The sequence below is a fragment of the Brienomyrus brachyistius genome, chromosome 3, assembly GCF_023856365.1.
Source record: "Brienomyrus brachyistius isolate T26 chromosome 3, BBRACH_0.4, whole genome shotgun sequence".
Lineage (NCBI taxonomy): Eukaryota > Metazoa > Chordata > Actinopteri > Osteoglossiformes > Mormyridae > Brienomyrus > Brienomyrus brachyistius.
In genome coordinates, this window is record NC_064535.1 from 23024379 (window position 1) to 23045853 (window position 21475).

General features: G+C 46.6%; 4 protein-coding genes and 1 long non-coding RNA gene across 22 annotated transcripts in view; 1 reads left to right on the top strand and 4 right to left on the bottom strand.

Annotated features, from left to right (window-relative positions):
• Positions 1-3929, bottom strand: part of LOC125739023 (anoctamin-4-like) — a 39759-nt gene extending 35830 nt beyond the window's left edge. Inside the window, exons 1-2 of the mRNA XM_049008653.1 lie at positions 3809-3929; positions 3424-3509 (exon numbers count right to left, since the gene is read on the bottom strand). Coding sequence (XP_048864610.1) covers positions 3424-3457 — 34 coding nt within the window. The 5' untranslated portion in view covers positions 3458-3509; positions 3809-3929. The remainder of the gene's footprint in view (positions 1-3423; positions 3510-3808) is intronic.
• A 1-nt stretch (position 3930) lies between these two features.
• LOC125739024 (THAP domain-containing protein 5-like) lies at positions 3931-8256 on the bottom strand. 5 transcript variants are annotated; one of them, XR_007397014.1, is made up of 5 exons: positions 7381-8256; positions 6789-6996; positions 6126-6567; positions 5543-5714; positions 3933-4043 (listed from the first exon to the last, which is right to left on the bottom strand). XR_007397014.1 is itself a non-coding variant. In XM_049008659.1 (4 exons), exons 1-4 carry the CDS (start codon positions 7461-7463, stop codon positions 3955-3957), a joined length of 822 nt encoding a protein of 273 aa, XP_048864616.1. In that variant the 5' UTR covers positions 7464-8256; the 3' UTR covers positions 3931-3954. The 5 variants fall into 5 exon arrangements, 4 of the variants coding, with proteins under 4 accessions (XP_048864616.1, XP_048864615.1, XP_048864614.1 ...); XM_049008659.1 differs by lacking the exon at positions 5543-5714 and having other exon boundaries at positions 3931-4043; XM_049008658.1 differs by lacking the exon at positions 3933-4043 and having other exon boundaries at positions 5453-5714; positions 7381-8255.
• A 178-nt stretch (positions 8257-8434) lies between these two features.
• On the top strand, positions 8435-17813 carry LOC125738548 (dynamin-1-like protein). 3 transcript variants are annotated; one of them, XM_049007648.1, is made up of 20 exons: positions 8435-8667; positions 9334-9478; positions 10468-10503; positions 11248-11294; positions 11760-11831; positions 11958-12044; positions 12158-12320; positions 13092-13212; positions 13443-13574; positions 13689-13895; positions 14038-14158; positions 14237-14392; positions 14518-14607; positions 14772-14864; positions 15081-15134; positions 15496-15570; positions 16165-16305; positions 16851-16960; positions 17179-17338; positions 17507-17813. In XM_049007648.1, the coding sequence occupies exons 1-20, from the start codon at positions 8566-8568 to the stop codon at positions 17561-17563; spliced, it is 2169 nt and encodes a 722-aa protein (XP_048863605.1). In that variant the 5' UTR covers positions 8435-8565; the 3' UTR covers positions 17564-17813. The 3 variants fall into 3 exon arrangements, with proteins under 3 accessions (XP_048863605.1, XP_048863607.1, XP_048863606.1); XM_049007650.1 differs by lacking the exon at positions 15496-15570; XM_049007649.1 differs by lacking the exon at positions 10468-10503.
• LOC125738550 (uncharacterized) lies at positions 12493-13077 on the bottom strand. The gene is made up of 4 exons (XR_007396861.1): positions 12966-13077; positions 12846-12885; positions 12686-12805; positions 12493-12645 (listed from the first exon to the last, which is right to left on the bottom strand). It is a non-coding gene; the product is annotated as an uncharacterized LOC125738550 (long non-coding RNA).
• Positions 17814-19118: 1305 nt separating the features above from the next.
• Positions 19119-21475, bottom strand: part of LOC125738549 (non-muscle caldesmon-like) — a 29625-nt gene continuing 27268 nt past the window's right edge. For 10 of the 12 annotated variants that reach the window (XR_007396860.1, XM_049007654.1, XM_049007661.1 and 7 more), the window contains 2 exons: positions 21359-21395; positions 19119-21009 (listed from right to left, as the gene is read on the bottom strand). Coding sequence is in view for 10 of the 12 variants with exons in the window: in XM_049007654.1 (XP_048863611.1) it covers positions 20999-21009; positions 21359-21395 (48 nt within the window). In the remaining 2 variants the exon portion in view is untranslated. The remainder of the gene's footprint in view (positions 21010-21358; positions 21396-21475) is intronic. The other 2 variants (XR_007396859.1, XM_049007652.1) reach the window with 1 other exon arrangement.

Genomic DNA, 21475 nt, shown 5'->3' on the forward strand with positions numbered 1-21475 from the left:
CGTGACAAATCGCTAAGTGGATGTAAAAAAAAAATTGAGTGGCCAAAGTACTCTAAATAACGCCTAGAATCGCTTATGCTGACTCTGTTTGTATATTTGCATGTGCAAAGCGTTTTCGGCCGTCCATGCTGGGAATGGTGGTCAGTAAAGTAAATTGAATTAGAACTATCTGGCTATTTAAACACAATAAAAGTTTCTGTAAGAAAAAGAGCTAAACCGGCAGCACTCTGATCCAAGCCAGTTTTGGCAGAAGAAGACCTGGCACTGGCGGGATCCGCTTTGAGACAAGAGCCAGGACGTACGAATGATCGGTGTGACATTTGCGAGCCACCCACACACCGCTGCTTGTCAGGCGGAATTCTTTAACTTGAAATGATATTTCTGGCCATATCGATAATAATGTCATAATATCATCAATTATGATATGGGCTCAGTGAATAGCACGGTCCCCTAGCTCATACCTCCAAGGGTTATCCTTCCAATGTACCTTAGGGCACAAGGGCACTTCCTCCACTGCAATCTGAGTTATGATCTTCCATCCACTATCTCATATTACACACCGCATTTTTTTCCCAGGTACGGGCAGTCCCCAGCTTACGAACGAGATCCGTTCCCTACCTCTGTCTTTACGTTGAATGTGCAAGGAAGCTGGTAAATAAATAAATAAATAATATAGCAATAATTATAAACTACCTCGTGCCGACGAACCGCAGAAACCATAAGCGTCGCAAAGTATCGCCTGCGTTCGTTATCGAGAACCATTGTGCTTAACCGGAACGTTTAGTATAATATGGCAATGCGTTCCTAAGTACGTGTCCGTTAGGCGGACGTTCTTTACCCGGGCACTGCTTGTACATTATGAACCGATTGGACGTTTTACGCAGAGGTAAGGTGTTTGAAATGATGCAGCTAATCTTGGATGTAGGGTTATATATAATATATTATATATGGGGAGGTGTGTGTGTGTGTGTGTGTGTGTGGGGGGGGGGGTGTTCAATAAGAGCAGACGAACTCCACTGCAAAAAATAAAAACAGAGGGACGAGGGAAGGCCCTTGTCCCTGGAGATTTAACCCAGATACGTCGAGTCATTTTTCACGGGGAGAAATCCTCTCCTCATGTTGTTCCAGATTAGCCAGGTGATGTACATGATTTGTGAACCGTAAACTAGGTTTGCAAAGAAACGGAAATTTATGCGATGCTCATTAATCTACCCTTACATTTGTGGCGTCCGTATGGGATTTAATCCTTGTTGGACAGGAAGTGTCCGCGCTGCCCTGTGTTCTTTGCGCCTCTGCCATTTCCCACGGCTGTGGTGCAGTAACCTCGCTGCACGCACGCACACGCACGCACTTCTCTTTATGAGCCAGTCTCACTTTAGGGGCCTAAAGGAACTTATTCACAAATCTCTATGAATATACACTCATTGTGGCAACAGTTGACACCAGTATGCATTTTCTCAGCAGTTTGTATTTCAGCAGAACAAAGATCCTTAAACCAGACCTTAAAATGCCTACTTTTCCGTTTGCCTGTTAACCCAAACCTAATAGTAATGCAGTTCAACCATTTTATTTGGTTGTCTTTTATATGTTTACCTAAAACTTAACTTAATGAAATTTACTCACGAGATCTGGCAAAATGAAAATCAATCAAATGCAATGCAAAAATGGACTTTTGATATTAAGGTATTATTCTCTAAACAGAGTTCATGGTTCTTACTTATGGTTATAAACAATGATGTCTCCATATTTTGGTATCTGGTGACCTGTTTTATGTCCTTTGTGGGCAATCACGGATACGCAGGAGAATGAGAATATTATTTCTGTGGAATTGTAACCCTCAGTTTTGTGCGTGATCGAGTGCAGCTAAATCAGCATTTCAATGTTTTATTTCATCAGCTGCTTTGGGTCGTTAGATTGTTATGGAGGTGGGGTGAGGTGGGGGGTCTTTCTGTGAGGCTTTCATTGTTTTCTGCAGTCAGTCTAACAGAGAAACCGTTTTATACGGTGAAGGAGCCCTACCAGCAGAGTTAATCAGGAAATTAACAGACAATTTATTTCCACAAATTACTGGAAGAGTAACTGAAATGCAGGCCTGCCAAGGCGAGTATGAAGGAGGTCTGTAAAAATAAGAGTAATTGTCGAGCTGTATTTCTGAGAGTGGCCAAACTCCCAGCATGCAATTCTGCAGCTCCTCCAGAACAATGCTGCATTTATGTATTAACCCTCTATCTCATTCCGCCCGGTTCCTCTATAAATGCCTGTGAGCTAGAGCTCATTTCCAGTTCAAGACCTTGGTACTGGCATGCCGGTGTATCATGGGAGCTGCAGAGTTCGCTTCAAATCCTCGCCCGGCCCACAAACTCCGCCAAGACCTCCACAATCTTCATAATCAGACTCCTGACTCTCCTGTGACAGGAAGGCTGGCGATCATTCTCTCGTCTTTCGGTTTTGGTCCCTGCGTGGTGGAGTGATTCTTGGTGGTTCCAATCACCTTTTTTAGTCCTTCTGTAATAGTGTGTCTGAGAAAAATACATCTATGTAATTGTGAACATAGCAGATGGTTTTAAAGAGTAAAAAATATACCCATCCTTAGGAGAAAGTTAGCTGTCAAAGAGCAAAACATGTAATCCATCGGTTTTGTTGATGGAGATGATACATAAAGTGGCAACACTGTCCATCAATGAAAGGACCCGATCTTTGTCCTGTGCCCGTAGGAGATGTGAAGAAGATTGTCTTTCCGTAAATAGTAATTTGAGGAAGCTGTATCTGAATATCATGCTATCTGCTTGGATGGGTATGTTCCACCGTCCGCGTCTTTGACTGGGGGTAGCTTATGTCCCAGAAGCCTCAACGCTGCAGGACCATGGAAAGCTATAATCAAAGATGTAGTGTCTCCTATGAACGATGCGGTGTGCAGGTTCTGAGGATCCGGTTGCAGGTAACATTACACGGTCCGGTATCGCCTATGTTTCAAAGTTAAAGAGGACACAGCAGTGCTGGTCAGCGATTTGTGTTTTTTTTTTTTTTTTTTTTTTAATCACTGCCAAAGTTCCCCTGACTCCGGACAGGGACCAGGTATCAAATCGCTGGACCAAATCCAGCTTTCTTTTGCATGGAGGTAATAACGAAAAGCCGATGTGCTCTCAGCAGCAAAAATCCACCAGAGGGATCAGCGCAGGCTGATGCAGAATCTCCATTAAGAAAAAGGGGGCCAGACGGGAAGGGAGTGGAAGGTGTCAGGAGCGTCGGTGGGTCCCAGCGGGAATGATGTCCGCGCTGCTGTGCCTGCACCGCTGGCACGTCTCTCCTGCTCTGCTCCTGCTGACTCGGATGCTTTTGGGACTTTGATCAACAGAGCTGTGTGCAAACTATATCCTGGTGTGACAGACAGCGCCTCTTACAGGAGTGTTTCTGTAACCTTACCTGCATAAATTCCCTGGGGATTAAGTAGATCCATCCTTCACCTACTTATCTTATTCGAGGTCACAGGTACAACGCTGGGGATCACCCTGAATGGGAAGACAGGCACACACACAAAAACACACACACAAACACACACACATAACAATATGGGCAAAATTTTTGGACTACAGGAGGAAACTTCCATATCCAGATGAACTGGGGGGGCGGGGCATAGAACCTCTCAAACACAGTGGGGGAGAGATTTGAACCCACAAAACGACAGGCATGAATAGTCAACAGTGAATAATAGTGAATAAATAATTTGTTGATGGATGTAACAGGAAAGAGGGAGTCAGAGCAGTTGGCTGAGCGTACCACAGCAGCTCGGTGGGTCACGTACACCTACCTGTACCCGTGTCCTTGTGCTATCCAGTCTGGCGTGTTCAGCCGTCCTGCATGTGTCAGCAGTTTCCCGGGAAACCGGCTTCAGACGGATGTGTTTTCCCAAAACCCTGCGACACTGTAACTCTCCAGAACAAGCGCTGGTCATGATTAATCTGCGGAAGAGGGGCGCTTGCGTGACGCTGTGCGCCTGAGCCACACCTGGTGTTCATTCATCAGCTGCCCCGCCCTGTGTATGCCTGTATATGGGCCAGCAGGTGGCATGACTGTTAAGGACTTAAATACCACAAACGCAAGGAAGCATAAGGTGCAACCTTCAACTCACACTGACCTTGAAAGATACAAATCTATCATTAATACATCTTTGATATTTATAATATATATCACTAAAATATATATATATTAGCATAGCAGAATGGTTTGGAATAAAACCCAAATCTAATCGTTAAAGGAGAAGCTGAAAGCAGCAGCACCCCCTGCTGGTAGACTTAAAAAAAATCTTCTCCAAGAGCGCTAGTCCTCAGAACCAAATTTATACAAGTTTAATAGTACAATACATTATTTGCATACCACTGCTGTACTGTTATTCTGTGACAGGACCTCTTTGGGCATCTGGATTGGCATTGTGCTATAAATTTCATTTTACTGTACTGGTAACACTTTATTTGATGGGGCAAAAATAGTAATTACTCAGTTACTCCTGAAGTACAGATTATGAATAAATCATGAACAAATATATTTGCTACTTCAGATAAAAGATGTGTCATGATTCATTAATGATGAACAAACATGAGATCGGTATTTCACTCGTGTTATTCATCACTTGCTCTTTCAGTAATTCAAAGTTTGCAGGATTAACAGATACAGTAACAAATATGATGACTGCTTCAGACAAAACATGCATCGCAAATCATTGATTAATTAACATAAGATCAGTATTTAACTAATAACTAAGTAATACTATACTATATTATTTGTGCCCTGTCAAGTAAGGTGTTACCACTGAATTATCTGTCTCATAGCATGAGTACTGCATCTAAATACATCTAAACACGTTTTCCTGTATGCCTACCAAGGATCTTATATGTTGTATGAGTGAGGTTTTTACTGAATTTGCTCATAATAGTATTACTCAGTTAACCAGCAAAAATTCTGTTTTTGGCACCTGCCGGGTGCCACTGGATAAGACTGTACTGCCATCTATCCTCAAACACGGTAAGGATTTAAAAACCTATATCCATCACTGGCACATTTCACATATTTGATCAGTTCTGCTTGTTCGTCCACAGAGGAAGTAAGACACACCCATACATACATAGATGCATATATAGTGAGAAGTGGTGAGGTAAGGGCACATCAAAAAGGAAAGGAAGGCAGCAAAATAAACTAATCAGTGGTGGAGAAACTCAAGTATCCACACCCATGAACGCCGCCACCTCCACCCCCTACGATCTGCTGCCTCATCCATCTCCTTCAGCTGCCCAGCTGGCTGCTCGAAGCCAGCTTACCCTCCACACAAACATGGGTTCGTCAACCTAAGGTAACCGAGGAAACCAGGCACACTAGGACAGATCAGCCACACAGATGCTCACCCAGACCCACACAAAGCAGCTGCGTCATTAAGGAAAGGAAATGAAATACCAGAAAGTAAGCAAAGCAATTTAATGGTTTCCACCAAAATATCAAGTATAACTGCAGATGTTGTTGCAGAACACATTGTGGGAGCTGTTTAAGTCACCTGACACTTCTGCACTACTCGTCCCTGTCACTTTTGTGAGCTGGTGTGTGCTCACAACTCCGGCCTCACACACGGGAAGAGTGCCACTCCTGTCTTTCAGACACACTGGCCTCCATGTACCACAGCCCGCTTTGATTCGTCTCCATTTCAGCGTCTGCCAAAGTTTTTTGCGCTGCATGGATGTTCATAAGGAAAACGTGTGAGTGAGCATGTAGAAAGAGTAAAAAGACTTTCCTTCCTACAGATTAAACTCACTGATTAATAGCAGCAAGCCAAGGGAGGTCAAAGGGTCCTTAAAGAAATACAGATGTGAAATAGTCCTCCAGTGCCTTCTGCTTTTCTTCACAAACAATACTTTCTTTCCTCAGATGTGCAATCAGGTTCTCCAAAGTGTTCATTTTGACCACCGTTTCCTCCTCTCTCTTCTCCAGCTCCATGATTTTCACGTGGAGGCCAGCTATCTTGTTCCACAGCTGCTCCTTGTCAGTGTCCTGCCGTGAGTAGGAGTGCTCATCCAGCAAATTGTACTCCGTGCTCGAGGGCTCCCTCTCCTGATCCCCAGTGCCAGCTACGGGGTGCTCACCTGGAAGGCTCAGGGGGAGAGACCTAATCGCCTGACTTATGGCTGCCCGTAGCCTGTCCTGCGTAGCCAACCTAGGACACTGGCGATCTTCATCGAGCTGGTTCACACCAGAGACTATAAGCGTTCTCTCATCCCCGGGCTGCTCCGTAGTTTCCTCACTGTGCCCCAGAGGCAGAGCTTGTAGATGAAGCACCTCGCCTGAGCCAGGTCCTTCCGAGTCCAAGTCCCTCAGGAATAAAACTGTGGGAAATGGGGGTTCGTCACCCCCAGGGTTAGATTCCAAACCCTCTCCCACCCCACTCTCCTCCTTGGGTATCTCTCTTTTCAAGATCAGGGCTCTCTTCTTTGTGGGTGAGGAGGGTTCCAGGAGTTTCCCATTTATGTCAGATGTCTTTGGTTTGGGCTTTGAATTCTTTTTACTTTGCAACCTTTTCAGCTCATCCTATAAAAAGTGAATAGAAATTGAGTTCACTTCCCCCACGCAGTTCCATAACTAGACATCACCAACTATCTGGTGACAGACCATTTTATGCTAATCAGACCTAATTTACTTCTTTTTGTCATTATGACTTTAAACGACACACAAGTTATCACATTTACATACAGTACAGGTTATTAGTCAATTTCCCAAATACCATCCAAATGACAGATACTTTCAAGTACCTGAATAGGAGACGTTTCATCGTCATAAATGAAAGGGAAGATAGTAGGCACAGCGGTATTCTTCAGGTAGCGAATCCCCCATCGAAGGTCGAACGAGTCCTCGGTGAAATGGTCACTGCACAAGTACTGATGTCGGCTTGGGGTCCATTGCTCTCGTTTCATATTATCAACCCATTTCTGGAGACGAGCTTCGTCCCGCAAAGGAAACCTTTGCAGGAAATAACGGTCTTAGTCAAACAGGAATAAATCACGCATCCATAAATCGATATTCATCTATGAGTATAAAAGCCTGAAACAACTAACTCCAACACAAGAAATCGGTGCTTTTTTTCGCTAACAAAACTAATTTTCAGTATTAGGCTGTTAAGATTCACCACTAAGATTCACTTGATGGAGGACTCTCCATCAAGATTCAGAATATCGGCTAGCTAATACCTAGCTCAATAATAAAGTTAACGATAATGAGTAAGTGTTAGTAGTCATAGACTTTAAACATTCGCCTGTCAGGTAGCGACGGACTACAAAATACAGCTAGCTAAGACTATACACATTTCTCCTGCAATGCAACTTGCCCAGTCGGCGGAAAACTTACGGGTAGAAACTAATTTTCTTGTTGTCTTTCGAAAGGACCCCTCCACGATTTTTACATAGTTTCACGGCGCAATAGCGGGGCATTTCAGAAATGAGACAGCGTGTAATTTCCAACTCATAAAGCTTTTTTTCCTATTACAAATTCGAGCAGCTCCCTTAATATGACATTCTAATTCCGGGTGTGACGTTTCTAGTGAACGGATGTGACGACAAGAACCAGTTAAACTGTTGCACGTGCTATGAGAGTCAGAGTGTCATGTGATGCAGCAGCGAACCAATAAAACTGTGCTCGCTCTATTTTGGTTAGTAGGGCAACAGACCAATACAGTGTATAATATTTTGTAACTAAAATTTCCAGCATATGTAATCATATCAAAAATCGTACAGTGTGCTAAATGTGGAGTCGAAACCTATAGGTTGGGATTACCACGCGCCGTCAAATGGTTTCAGATTTTCACTCGCAATTTGAAATTGATTTGACTCGCACATTTATTATGGAAAATGCTACTTTTATAAATTGAATGTTTTGGTTGCTTAACATTCACCATTAAAGTGATTACTCTTCTGGACAGAGGAAGTTAGGCTTCTAATTCTTTCTTCATCCCTCCGAGAGTTTTTCCTTGTCAGTGTTCACTTTGTGGACTGCTATTTTGCAGTGCTAAATAGATGAAACTGAATGGTATATTTGACGACTGACTCTCTAAATTTTTAGCACATCTACCACAAATACATTCTAATATTTGATTGCCAGCTCAAATGGTACAATGGCAAATGTCTGTATGTGATTCGCAACACCATAAGATTAGTTTTACAATTAGTACTCCACACTGCTTTGTTCCGCGGGACTATTTTGGCGTGTAGTCTCAGGCAAAGGTTGTCTCGACAACGGAGACAATATTTTCGTATTTGCCGACGTCTGAACAACGTAAATACAGTGTTTTTGCGTTTAACTCTTGGAAATGTAGTTTATTTCAAGCTATCTGGTATTTTAATAAAGTTAAGGCAGATATGTGGAGACTACATATCCCAGAATGCTGCGCCAAAATTTTGTGCGCTATTATTCCTTCGGCCGGGTTGGTTAAATGGTGGCTGTGTCGCGGACATTGGGTGACTTTGTGCCTGTGTTTGGCAGGGGTTGCTGACTAGCTGGTTCATTCGTTTTGACAGGTGACCGTTCTGCCAAACCATGGAGGCTCTTATACCAGTTATAAATAAGCTTCAGGACGTCTTCAACACAGTGGGTGCCGACGTAATCCAGCTGCCGCAGATTGCTGTTGTCGGAACGCAGGTATAAGTGACGTGCTTATCGCACCCACAACCGGCGCCTTTTGCTTTCATTATTGTACCTGACGAACGCTGTCTGCAATAATGTATAATAAAATATTCCAGTTACTAATCGATTAAGGGCCGCTTAATTGTCAGCTTTTGATATAAGGCCGAAAAAAAATCGTCCGCAGGTGACGTTATCATAGCTATCATGCTTGGTTATATTAAATGCACAAGGTTGAAAGTTAATGTAAAATTGCATGGCCGAGATGTTTATCTCAAGAATTTATCCATCTGGGGGATTCAGAAATTGTTCAACGGCAAACGATTTATTATTACCCTCTCTACCATTGATCTACGATTGCCCTATCAATATAGGCTGTCACTCACTGAAAAAATGCACAGACGGATGTCTGTTTAAAAACATGCAAAAGCAAATAAAACAGTGACCGTGTTTTGTCACTGAACAAGCCAGTTGTCATTGAACAGTCACCTTCGTGGATATATACTAAATTATGTAACTAGGGTGACCATAATTTGGCCAGAAGGTTCCAAGTTTGAGTTCCTGGGAAGGGAAATATTGTGTTAATGAGGAAATGACTTTAAGTCATATTGCTTCAGTAGCAGGTGAAGTTAAAACTAGATGCCGAGCTTCATAGAAAGGTGACACTGTGCTGTTCGTCCCCAGAGCAGTGGAAAGAGCTCGGTGCTGGAGAGCTTGGTGGGTCGCGACCTGCTACCGCGTGGTACAGGCATCGTCACCCGCAGGCCTCTCATCCTGCAGCTCGTCCACGTCGACCCCGAGGACCACAGGAAGACAGCTGACGAAAACGGTACGCTGAAAAGCTCTGGCCGCATAGCCCCCCCCACGTTGACACCACTTTATTGTATTACATCACATCATTACTGGATGCTTTTTCCCCTCTACTGTAACATTTTGCCCATTCATGCAACTGGATATTTCAAGTACCCTGGATAATTTAAGCAGCTCTAGGTAAGTCTCTTGAGAGACTTTGGTTCTGCAACATCTCTGTTCCAGTTCTTCAGCCTCTAAGCATCCTTCTTCATGGCTAAACCTCAGAAGGCCTATGAAATATTTTCCCACCTTTGTGTGTTTGTGTGTGTTGACCAGGGCTGTACGAAAGCACAGTGCTGTCAGGGTATTGTTCGGAATATGTGCCACAGTACTTGCCATTTGACCCCGATGCTCTTAAACACGGACGGCCTGAGATAGCAAAGCCACTGGGCTCCAGATGCTCAGCCCTAGAGTAGCCGCGGATGTTGGATCATTCCTTCATCTTCCTGCCTCAAGCTGGTGTTAAAGCGCTACAGGAGAGGAGGTCGGGCTGTTTTGCTCTTCCTCTGTGCATCAAGTGCATCTTTTGGCTGAATTTCTGAGATGGAAGTTCGGAGTCCTATGTATTTTTTTTTAGATCTTGAGGTTTTTGATTTACCATGTGTTTATTTTTTTCAGATAGTTAGTTATTTATTACAGAGTACGGGGTTGTGGGGGGCGTATTGAGGCGCTGGGGTAGATTTTGCGTATTCAGACGGTGCTGAATGTCGGACCCCCATTCCCCCGCTTCTCATCCATCACGGCTCCCCGCCACTGAGGGTTTGCATGCAGACGCGGCCTGCCGTTAATCACACAGCTTCAGCCACGCAGCTATTTTCCGCTTCTGGCTTCAGCGGTTCGTCGCCAGCGATTTGGATGCCGGATTGGAACTCGCGTCACGTCTGCTGTCAGCTTTCTGCGCAGTTTCGTTAGTAGCACTTGGAAGATAAAACTAATCCTCTCTTTTGCGTTTCTCTTCAACCGCAGACCCCAACATCTGGAAAAATGGCCACCTTCACAAAGGTCCGCCTTTTTTTTTGGTCTGGTTTTTTTTTTTTTTTTTGTCCTGCCTCCATGTTTTTTTGTCAGTTACGGGCTGAATCCTTTGCCTGAGCTTGCTTTGCTGTGTATGGCGTCATTATTGCAGTATGCTCTTTAAAATTTTGGTAAATTTTTTTTAGAATGTGCAGTCTGCTGTTTTAGAGCAGCGTTTCCCAATCCAATCCTGGACCCACTGATAGTCCACATTTTTACTCCCTCCCAGCTTCTGGCCAAAACATGGACTGTCTGTTGGGTCCACGAGGAGTAGATTAGGAAACACTGTTTTAGAGCATTGCACAGTTTAGGCCGTCACCCAAGAGAACGTGTTAACTCGACTGAATTAAGGCGTTCGCTACATTCTTCCAGATAGTTTGCATAAATCTGAATGCTAAACACTTGCTCCCTGTTTCCTTCATGGTATTTTTTTTGCCAAAAGTGCTATAATCACAATTTTTCCACAGTGCACAGGGCTTTTTCAGCTTCTTTCACACCGCTCTTCTGTTGCTAACTGCAAAACATTTCCCGCTGTTTTTTTTATATTGGTTTGTACAGGTCCCTGTGGAAATCTACTCTATCAGTGTGTTACTGGTCCTTGGTACAAAATCTAACTCACAGCCAGCTGTATAAACTAAACAAGCACCCCCCCCCCCCAAAAAAAAAAAGAATACATGAGAAAAACACAGTGAACCAGCTGTGTCCTGTGACATGATTGTCCTGTTTTCACAGGGTTGGAGGTAGAGGAATGGGGCAAGTTCCTGCACACCAAAAACAAGGTTGGTTTCACTTATGCAGCGATGCCTGATGGGTAATAGGCCCAAAAGACAGCCATTTGGTGCATTTGTTAGAACGTCCTTTTCTCAGTCCTTTCATGCCTTCACCCCCACATGAAGTAAAACAATGGAGCAGAATGTCGATCCTCAGGAATGTTCTAGATTGTCAGGACTGCACGTTTGGAAGAAAGCGTGGGGCAGTAAATGGCAGTGCCTTATGACCGTTTGGTGGAAAAACAAGTTTTTGGCTTTGTGTAACATACTTTGTGTGTGTGTGTGTGTGTGTGTGTGTGTGTGTGTGTGTGTGGGGGGGGGGGGGATGAACATCTGCGTGTGTTTGTGTGTAGATCATGATTTTTCCCCTGTGCTTTGCCAGAAATATAAAAATATGGAAAAATAGCATCAGTCCTGTGGGCTAAAAATGACTATGAGATAGTGAATCGGCATTTGAATTGTTTCCCTTTTTAGGTCTATACAGAGTTTGATGAAATCAGGCAAGAAATTGAAAATGAAACTGAAAGGGTTTCAGGTAACAACAAGGTAAGGCAACAAGTTTATTTTCTGTTCCTTCAGTTGAAATAAGAAGGGCACATTCAAGCGGCATTATTCACTGTAAAATTGTGGATGCTGCTAGGTATTTGGTGTTCATTTTGACATCTCCTCCAGGGCATCAGCGATGAACCCATTCACCTGAAGATCTTCTCTCCTCATGTGGTGAATCTCACCCTGGTGGATCTGCCTGGCATCACAAAGGTATTAAACCCACTATGCAGATGTTGGTTTATTGGGATTGGGCTGTGGAATGGATTTCTACTTCTGTCACTCTGTGCTCCCTTAGCATGACCCTCTGCTGCTTTTCCTCCCAGGTTCCTGTGGGAGACCAGCCCAAAGACATTGAGATCCAGATCAGGGATCTGATCCTGAAGTACATCAGCAACCCCAACTGCATCATCTTGGCTGTTACTGCTGCCAACACAGACATGGCCACCTCTGAAGCCCTGAAAGTAGCCCGTGAGGTGGACCCAGATGGTCAGTGAGCTCCTTCACCAATACCATCCCCTTTTGGGACAATTATACATGACTTAATTCTGAGCTCTTCATGAAGGACAGAAAGCCCCAGCCCAGTGTTTTAACCACTAGAGACCTAACAAAAGACCTAACCTCTGTACATTTACCTGCATCTCGCGCACTGAGACCTGACCTCTGTACATTTACCTGTATCTCGCGTACTGAGATCTGACCTCTGTACATTTACCTGCATCTCGCGCACCGAGACCTGACCTCTGTACATTTACCTGTATCTCGTGCACTGAGATCTGACCTCTACATTTACCTGCATCTCGCGCACTGAGACCTGACCTCTGTATATTTACCTGCATCTCGTGCACTGAGACCTGACCTCTGTACATTTACCTGCATCTCGCGCACTGAGACCTGACCTCTGTACATTTACCTGCATCTCGCGCACTGAGACCTGACCTCTGTACATTTACCTGTATCTCGCGCACTGAGACCTGACCTCTGTACATTTACTTGTATCTCGCGCACCTAGACCTGACCTCTGTACATTTACCTGCATCTCGCGCACTGAGACCTGACCTCTGTACATTTACTTGTATCTCGCGCACCTAGACCTGACCTCTGTACATTTACCTGCATCTCCCACACTGAGACCTGACCTCTGTACATTTACCTGCATCTCGCGCACTGAAACCTGACCTCTTTATGGTTAAACCCCACGTGCTGAGGCTTAACCTGACCCGATCAGAACGTCCCTCACCGCTGTGCCATTGTGATCAGGCCGCAGGACCCTGGCAGTGGTGACCAAGTTGGATTTGATGGACGCTGGCACAGACGCCATGGACGTGCTGATGGGCAGAGTCATTCCTGTAAAGCTGGGCCTCATCGGAGTTGTGAACAGGTACATCCCCCATATGGCCATGTGCCTGCACCCGAGAACTCCCGCACTACAGAAAAGTGGCGACAGGTGGCATGATGGCAAACTAGCTGCCATTATCCAAAATTGCTCAACCCAAATTCGTAAATGGCACCACAGAATTATAAGATGTGAAGGCTATCTTGAATTTACTTAATCTTTCTCTAAACACAAATTGCAGGAAGACGTGGATGTTTCTCTGTTTTTGCATGCAGGAGCCAGCTGGACATTAACAACAAGAAAAGTGTGGCCGATTCCATTCGTGATGAATATGCATTTCTGCAGAAGAAATACCCATCTCTGGCCAACAGGAATGGAACCAAGTATCTGGCCAGGACCTTGAATAGGTACTGTGAGCCAGCCAGTCTGAGCAGCTCCTATTGACTTCCGGAAGGTTCCTCAGCTGATCTTCAGGTCCCGAACGATGCATTGCCATGTTTGTCTCTGCCAACGTGACGCAGGCTGCTGATGCACCACATCCGCGATTGCCTGCCAGAACTGAAGACCCGCATCAACGTGCTGGCAGCGCAGTACCAGTCACTACTCAGCAGCTATGGGGAGCCCGTGGATGACAAGAGCGCCACCTTGCTGCAGCTCATCACCAAGTTTGCGGCTGAGTACTGCAACACCATCGAGGGCACGGCCAAGTACATCGAAACGGCGGAGCTGTGAGTGTTCTGGTCTGGTCGAGGGGAGTGGGGCATTATGGGAGCAGGCATGCTGAAAGAAACGATTCCTGACTTCCTGTGGGCTTCGACGCGGTATCTGCCCTATACAAAATGAATGGTGGTGACCTTTGACCCCTGTCAGGTGCGGAGGGGCCCGAATCTGCTACATCTTCCACGAGACGTTTGGCCGGACTCTGGAGTCTGTGGACCCGCTGGGAGGACTGACGACCATCGATGTGCTGACTGCCATCCGCAATGCCACGGTGGGAGTTGCTCGACTTCTGGGGGGGGTGGGGTTCAGCTGGCAGAATGGCTGAGGCAGCATTCATGTCTTGCCACAGGGCCCCCGACCGGCCCTGTTTGTGCCTGAGGTGTCCTTTGAGTTGCTGGTGAAGAGGCAGATCAAGCGCCTAGAGGAACCCAGCCTGCGGTGCGTGGAGCTGGTGCACGAGGAGATGCAGAGGATCATCCAGCACTGCAGCAACTACAGCACGCAGGTACACACACACACACACACACACACACACACACACACACGAGTGTGCTCTCATGCATACTCGCACGCACACCGCCCCCTTCTGGCCACACTGCAAACTGCATGCTGACTCTTCGGCCTCCCCAGGAGCTGCTGCGCTTTCCCAAGCTCCACGATGCCATCGTGGAAGTCGTCACCTCCCTGCTCAGGAAGCGGCTTCCCATCACCAATGACATGGTGAGTCTCACGTGTCGCGCTTGCGTCTGACCAATCACGTCACAGCGAGCCGGAAGACCACAAGAGACACGCATGTCCATCAATCTGCCTGAATCATCGAATGAATGAACATGTGACAGGCAGCTGACTGCCCCGTGTGTGGTACCTTCCTGTCCTCCGGCCAGGTCCACAACCTGGTGGCCATCGAGCTGGCGTACATCAACACCAAGCACCCAGACTTCGCCGACGCCTGTGGCTTGATGAACAACAACATAGACGTAAGTGCTGACTGGCCCAGCCGGGGAAATGCACTTATCCTGCAAGAGGGCGGGTTTTCTCTGCGGAAGCTCCTCGTGTGGTTCTGCGAGTTGTTGGGCATTTTTAGCATAGCGCTAATATTTTTTAGCTGTCCGTAAGGATCCATCGTATATAGATACGCTTACACCTGACACCCCTCTGATCCTGGCTCATCCATCGCCCCTCCGTTCCCTCAGGAGCAGAGGAGAAACCGCATGAGAGAGCTGCCAGCGGCTGTGCCCCGAGACAAGGTAGAATACCCCCCTCCCCCTCCCAATACCCCATATTGGCCCGGTGCCACCATTACCAGTGAGCTGTTCCCGGAACGGCAGCATTTGCAGACCACAGGGATAATTTCCCATGACCCGCGTTCACTGCCCGATGAATCAGACGGACATTTGGACAAGCTCTGCGCGTTCATTCGTAGGTTAATGAGCTTGTCTGAGGATAACCCTAATCCATGGGTTTCGTAGGACACGCTCTCCACCCGATGGAGTTAACCTGTTAGGTAGCCTCAGGCTGCATTGGGCATACTGGGTGGTTATGAGGTCATCAGCAGGGTCATGTGACTGCAATATCTGCTGTCCCCAATATCCTGTACCTTCTCTTCAGTCCCTTAAGGGTCACAGCGGCCAGGCCCCACCCTCAAGCGAGCCTCCGGCCCCCACGGAGCAGGAGGGGGCCAAGGTGTGTGTACCGTCCGCTCTGTGGCGTTGGCATGGCACCCCCCCCCCCCCCTACTGTTCTCGGTGGAGACGTGTCCCCTTTAACCGACACGAACCTTCACCGTCATCGCCATCAGCGGGGCTTTTCCTGCCTCCCAGCCCCCACTGGCGTGGTGTGCTGTGTTACTGGAACACGGAATGGGGATTCCTCTGCATAGTTTCGGACCTCTTTGGTCATGTGATGCCGACGTCATGGTTTTGGCCTGTGCCTCACGTTTGTGCCTAACAGTTTACATTCACAAGGGGGCGCTGTCAGCACTTCTGCCAGATTCATGTCTGCGGCACTGGGCTCCCATGTTTTGTGTTGTGCTGCATGTGAACGTGAGCTCCCTGAAGCCCCTAAGGATCGCTCGTCACTCCTTGTGAAAGTGATGCTCACTGCCTTGCTTTCCTCTTTTTTTGCATGGGAGTCTTTCAGCAGGGAAACAGGGACTCCTCCCGCTATCTGTTGGCAAAACGTTTTGTCTGGCTCATTGCCCGTCCTGCTTTTTTTGGCCACAAAGTGGCGCTGTTTCCGCCAGACGTGTAATATAGCCGTTATCCCTCCCACCCTCAGGGCGAACCAGAGACCGGCATGGGCAACTGGAGGGGCATGCTGAAGAGAGGTGATGAGGCCCCAACGGAGGACAAATCCAGGCCCCAGGCTCCCCTCCCTGCCAGTCCCCAGAAGGGCCACGCCATCAACCTGTTGGACGTGGTAGGTGCCTCCAGCATCCTGCAGGGGTCTCAACCAGCCTGGACTGGGAGTCTGAAACGGACTGTAATGATGTAATGATGGTTTACCTGATAGCATGACAACCCCATGAACCCGCTTCCCCCCCATCTGTTGTAATAGTACAGTCCAACCTTCATCTCCTCTGTCATTCTCCTACATCTCCAGTGCTTTATATTGGCGGGGAGGGGGTGAGAGACAAAGGGCCTCTTTAAAATGACAGGTCCGGCTGGGTTGTGTCCAGCTGCCTCCAGATCAGAGATAAATGGGATGTGACACGATAGCATCATGGAATTTTCCAGCCCCGATTCCAGTTCCTCCCAGATTCCTTTTTTTTTTGCATGTGTTTGACCAGCTGGATGTTTATCTGAAGCACCATTTTCCTTATGTCTGCAAACGGCAGACTAGTTCAGATCCTCCCCTACTCCCTCCCTGCATGTAATCTGTAATCTGTTTCGAAAGCATTTTGTCTGATTGGCTGGAATCGCCCCCCAACCCCATCCCTCCCCCCCCCCCCCGCCCCCCCATAGCCTGTTCCCGTCACCAGGAAGCTGTCTGCGCGCGAGCAGCGGGACTGTGAGGTCATCGAGAGGCTGATCAAATCCTATTTCCTCATCGTTAGGAAGAACATCCAGGACAGGTACTGTGCGTGTTGCTGGGCTTTCGGCTTTTATCCAAAAGCACCATCGTTCAACACAAGTGCTTGTTTTATTTTGGATGCTGGACCACAGCCTTGGTTAGTAATAATTGATGAGTAGTGAATGATTTTTCCGTAAATTTTGATTAGCTTGAAATGTTTTTGGTGTCATTTGAACCATCCGCTGTGTCACACTTGCGTGTGCGTGGTCATCTGCGCAGCGTTCCCAAGGCCGTGATGCACTTCCTGGTGAACCACGTGAAGGACAGTCTGCAGAGTGAGCTGGTGGGGCAGCTGTACAAGTCAGGGCTGCTGGACGACCTGCTGACGGAGTCCGAGGACATGGCCCAGCGCCGCAGCGAGGCCTCGGATATGCTGAAGGTGCGCGAGAGGGCCGGCTGCCTTTTTATACGCACTAGAGAGCAGCTTACATATTTTCCTTTAGGGCTTCCCATGTATGTGGTCCAGGTTCCACAAGTTACTGAAAGACTGTATTTATGCTACTGTCTTGACCTCTGACCTTTGTCCCCTGACCTTGTGGCTCACCAGGCCCTGCAGAAGGCTAGCCAAGTCATCGCTGAGATCCGGGAGATTCACCTGTGGTGAACCCAGCTGGACCCCCCCTACCTCTGGATGATGACCCGGCCTCTGCGTGGGCAACATGAAAGATGCACTATTGTGATTTGTCGTGTATTGAACATAATGATGCGCTATGCGGACTTTCTGCGGCATTAGTAGCATGAAGTGTGCGTGCACCAGCCTGGTGGCACGTTTCACGAGTATGAGAGAGAGGTACATGCATTTCAGGGATGCCAGGCGACACTCTTGCTGATATTAAAGATGAAATTTAAAGGTATTAGTACTGCCTGGCTAGTTATTCAAGTCCCAGCTTTCAGTCATGCAACAAGGGTTTTGGGTGTCTTTTATTTTTTAAATATAGAATTTAAATAGCAAAGTCATGTGACCTTCCGTTTGGACCCAGGGCAGAGACTGTGTGCTTAAAGTTATCTGCCCAATTTCTGACCATTTAGGCAACTATATAAAATCTATTAAAAGCCCAGTCATCTTGGATGCTCTAAACGGCATGTAATGAGCATCATTACTTAGTTATGGTGTTTGTCTGTTTTTTCTTGTACCCTTTGCTTCACCATCATGGCCTGTTCCCTGAGCCCTTGTGGTTGTGCTCATGTGTGTCTGGTTAGGCTCATCCTCTGTGCCGTCAGTCAAAAACTGCCTTTCCTTCCTGTCAGCAGCTGTACCATCTGCAGCTAAGCAGGTTTGGGCCTGGCCAGTACTTGGATGGGAGACCAAATAGGTCTGTGTGGTCTCCAGAGCAGTGATGAGGATGCTGAGTTATGAAAGTGGTGCTGTCCTTTGGAAGAGATGCTCAACTGAGGTCATGAAAGATTGCGGGGCATCTTTTGACTTGTAATAATAGTTGATACTTCATTGATCTGTAAAATTCTATTTATAACACCTCCCTGGACTGGCTGTGTATGTCAGACACTCATGACAGCACTCAGGGAGGGGTAAGGGCCTTCCTCAAGGTCCTGCAGACATGGTGAGGCTGGGCTTGAACCAGTGACCTTCTGATTACGTGCACACAGATTTAACTCACTGCGCTATACGGCCCACCCCAACCACTCTGCATTCCGCCATCCCCTATATCTAACTTAGCTAAGCACGGTGAGCAGAAACCAAAAACGTGGACCATCTTTGAGTCTCCAAGATCCAGGTTAGGAAACACTGCCCTCCACGGATGAATTCCTCTTAAATATAACTAGCAGTTCAACTTAACCCAGTTTTAACTACCAATGTTCCTCACCTTTCAAGCAGCTGGTGACTAGTATTCCCCAGGTATTATGGGCCGGCAGAATTTATCGTGGGGGGGATCCCAGGGTTGAGGTCTGCTTTTTAATTTGTGTGTATCCCAGAATGGCTCAGTCTCCCTTTAGCTGTTGTGCGGGTGTCTCAGCCCGGGCTCTAGTCCACACTTTGTTATATTCTTGCCATGTGCACTACTATGCAATCTGTAACTAACCCGGCTCAAGTGTGCAGGTGGACCGGGGCTCGTGGCTGAGAATTACAGGGCTAATTACCGTGTCAGGATGGTGACGCTTACAGTGCGAGATGCTTCCAGAAACACAGCCCAGAAGCCCCCTTTTGGACAGTTGCCTCTTTATTGTCGACGTAATTTGTCTCCAAGACGTTAAGCTATCCTCTACATGTAGACATACCCATAGTTTTTACACAGTAACACAAGCTGCAGATATCGCAAGGACACAAGTTGCATTGCTTTGCTCATAATGTGGGGGGAGAAAAAAGGACAACCTGTAATAGAAAGTGGTCACTTCTACTATGAGTGTTCAGGATGTGCTTAATAAATGCAACGTCACCCACCTCTTACCATGAAGAAGTGGAGCGATCCGCAGCAGTGTTGTCACTATAAACTGCACACTGGATATTTCTGAACTGGACGTGCTTTAGGGACACTGGCACCCCAGCTCAGGTATGACCATACTGTGACACAGATGCATTGTACAGGACTGTACTCTACACTCAAACATTTAAAACTACGTCTACTCTATAGCACTTCCTATTAAAATAATTTAGAACATATTTCCACTGTAATACTTGTTTTCAATATAAAAGGTAGATTTTCCTGAATACAAATCTCAGTGTTTAAATAATTTGATTAAAAATACCAGCATATTCCAAAGCTCTTCTCCTGCTGCATTAACTTCATATTTCCTCCATCTGACCCATCTCTCCCCTCATCCATTCCTGCACTTCCCGTAGCTGTTCCGTTTGTCCCATACACGCAATTCCCGCCCTACTTCCTGTACCTGATCCATTCCCATCCCGCACTTCCCGTTCCTTTCGACACCATCGTCCAAATCCTCCGATTTCTCAGTGTAAACAGTGACAGCCTTTGCCACGCGCTGGCTTTCAGTATCGCTCTGTAAGACAACTGGCACTAGCGAAATGGGATAATACCACAAGATTGAACATTTTTACTGTGAAATACAACTTCTGTTCAGCTTTGGAGGCTCTCGCTCGCAGGCACCCGCTCTGAGCTGCAATCGGCTCGGACCGGACCGGATCAGGCCGCCCGCCTGACACAGATGTTCTTGGGTGTCGGAATGATGGGGCGGCCATCTTTGATTCGCAGTCATTTTTATGTTAAGATGTAACCACAGCATACTCCGCCCTGGCTGGCGTTAACAGATGAGGCCCACATTCACCTGGGAAGTATTTGCGGTCTCAGGCACGGCCTTTGCTGTGCACCCAGGAGCAGAGAGAGATTAGTGAACAGCACAAGTAACAGAGAAAACCGGCGTCACTCCATGCCTCTGTTGGCAGGAGGGCAGAACCACTGCGCATTCGTAAAACGTGAAAAAATAAAGCTTCAGAGGACAGTGGCCTCGATAATGATATTTCTGTAAATGCGTCTAAGGGCGGCTATTAGGTTTGGATACAAAAAGTGAACAAATATGAAATAAAGCCGTGACATATAATCAAAAGATCAGGACTAAATATATGCACTAACATATATTTTATCTGATATTTTTTCGTATATTATATATTTGACCTGAAGTATTTCGTGAGTCTCTACCATCAGTACCACTGCCGGCTGGTGCAAGGTTTGATGGAGAACACCACACCGTGGATAGGAGAGCGTCAAACCACAGTCAAATACGGTGTCTAACCTGTGCCGCCACTCAGCCTGGCTTTTGATTTCCTCTGTGGCTTGACATGAAATCAGACGTGAAAATGACCAGAGTTTCACAGCGTCGATTCCAGAGAGCAGTAAAGGTTTTGTGCAAAGGCTCGTTACGGTGACGTGTTTAAGGTGCTGGGCTTTTACATACAGTGCTAATATGCATTTATAATCCCTTTTGAACCTTCCCCCCGCCCCCCCTCCCTGCCAGGATTACAGAAAATCCTCCTTCCCCTGCTTGGTATTTTACACATATTGTGACGACAGGGAGAATCTCCTTGCTGGGTGCAGCCTTCTCCTCCTGCCACCAGGTGGTGCTGTTAGTGTCCTGCTAAGAAAAAAAAATCTGGTCATACAAACAGACAAAGGAGTTTATACCAGAAAACATTAAAAATCCACATTAAAAACAGCTCTCTTACAATAATTACTCATCCCAATTCCTCCAAGACAGGGCAAATACAGATGAGATTAATACATATTTTCAAAGTCTGTTGGTCATACTTCTGATGTGACTGCAGCTATACAAGTTATTTAACAAAAACTGCAGCCCGAGATTCCACCACACTCTCAGTGGTAGGAAAACATGACCCTCTCTCAGACCCAGCAGCAGAAAAGCATGTTTCTTGACTCTTCAGTTGTCCCATCCACACTGCCCCCTGCTGGTGCCCCGTATCACTTACCATTGGTGGCCGATTTACTCTTTCCTCCAACGGTCACCTGACAAGTGCGAGACACAAGCAAAGATTAGTCCACTAAAAAGGACGAGAGTGACCTGGCACTTAAATGTCGCATTTTCC

Excerpts from the sequence above, each read along its gene's own strand:
- LOC125738548 (XM_049007648.1), top strand. The coding sequence starts at position 8,566 with ATGGAGGCTCTTATACCAGTTATAAATAAGCTTCAGGACGTCTTCAAC. Across the intron at positions 10,504-11,247 it reads AAATGGCCACCTTCACAAAG|GGTTGGAGGTAGAGGAATGG; the intron begins GTCCGCCTTTTT and ends CTGTTTTCACAG. Across the intron at positions 11,832-11,957 it reads GGGTTTCAGGTAACAACAAG|GGCATCAGCGATGAACCCAT; the intron begins GTAAGGCAACAA and ends CATCTCCTCCAG.
- LOC125739024 (XM_049008657.1), bottom strand. The coding sequence starts at position 7,463 with ATGCCCCGCTATTGCGCCGTGAAACTATGTAAAAATCGTGGAGGGGTC. Across the intron at positions 6,997-7,380 it reads AAGAAAATTAGTTTCTACCC|GTTTCCTTTGCGGGACGAAG; the intron begins GTAAGTTTTCCG and ends TTTCCTGCAAAG. Across the intron at positions 6,568-6,788 it reads ATGAAACGTCTCCTATTCAG|GATGAGCTGAAAAGGTTGCA; the intron begins GTACTTGAAAGT and ends CACTTTTTATAG.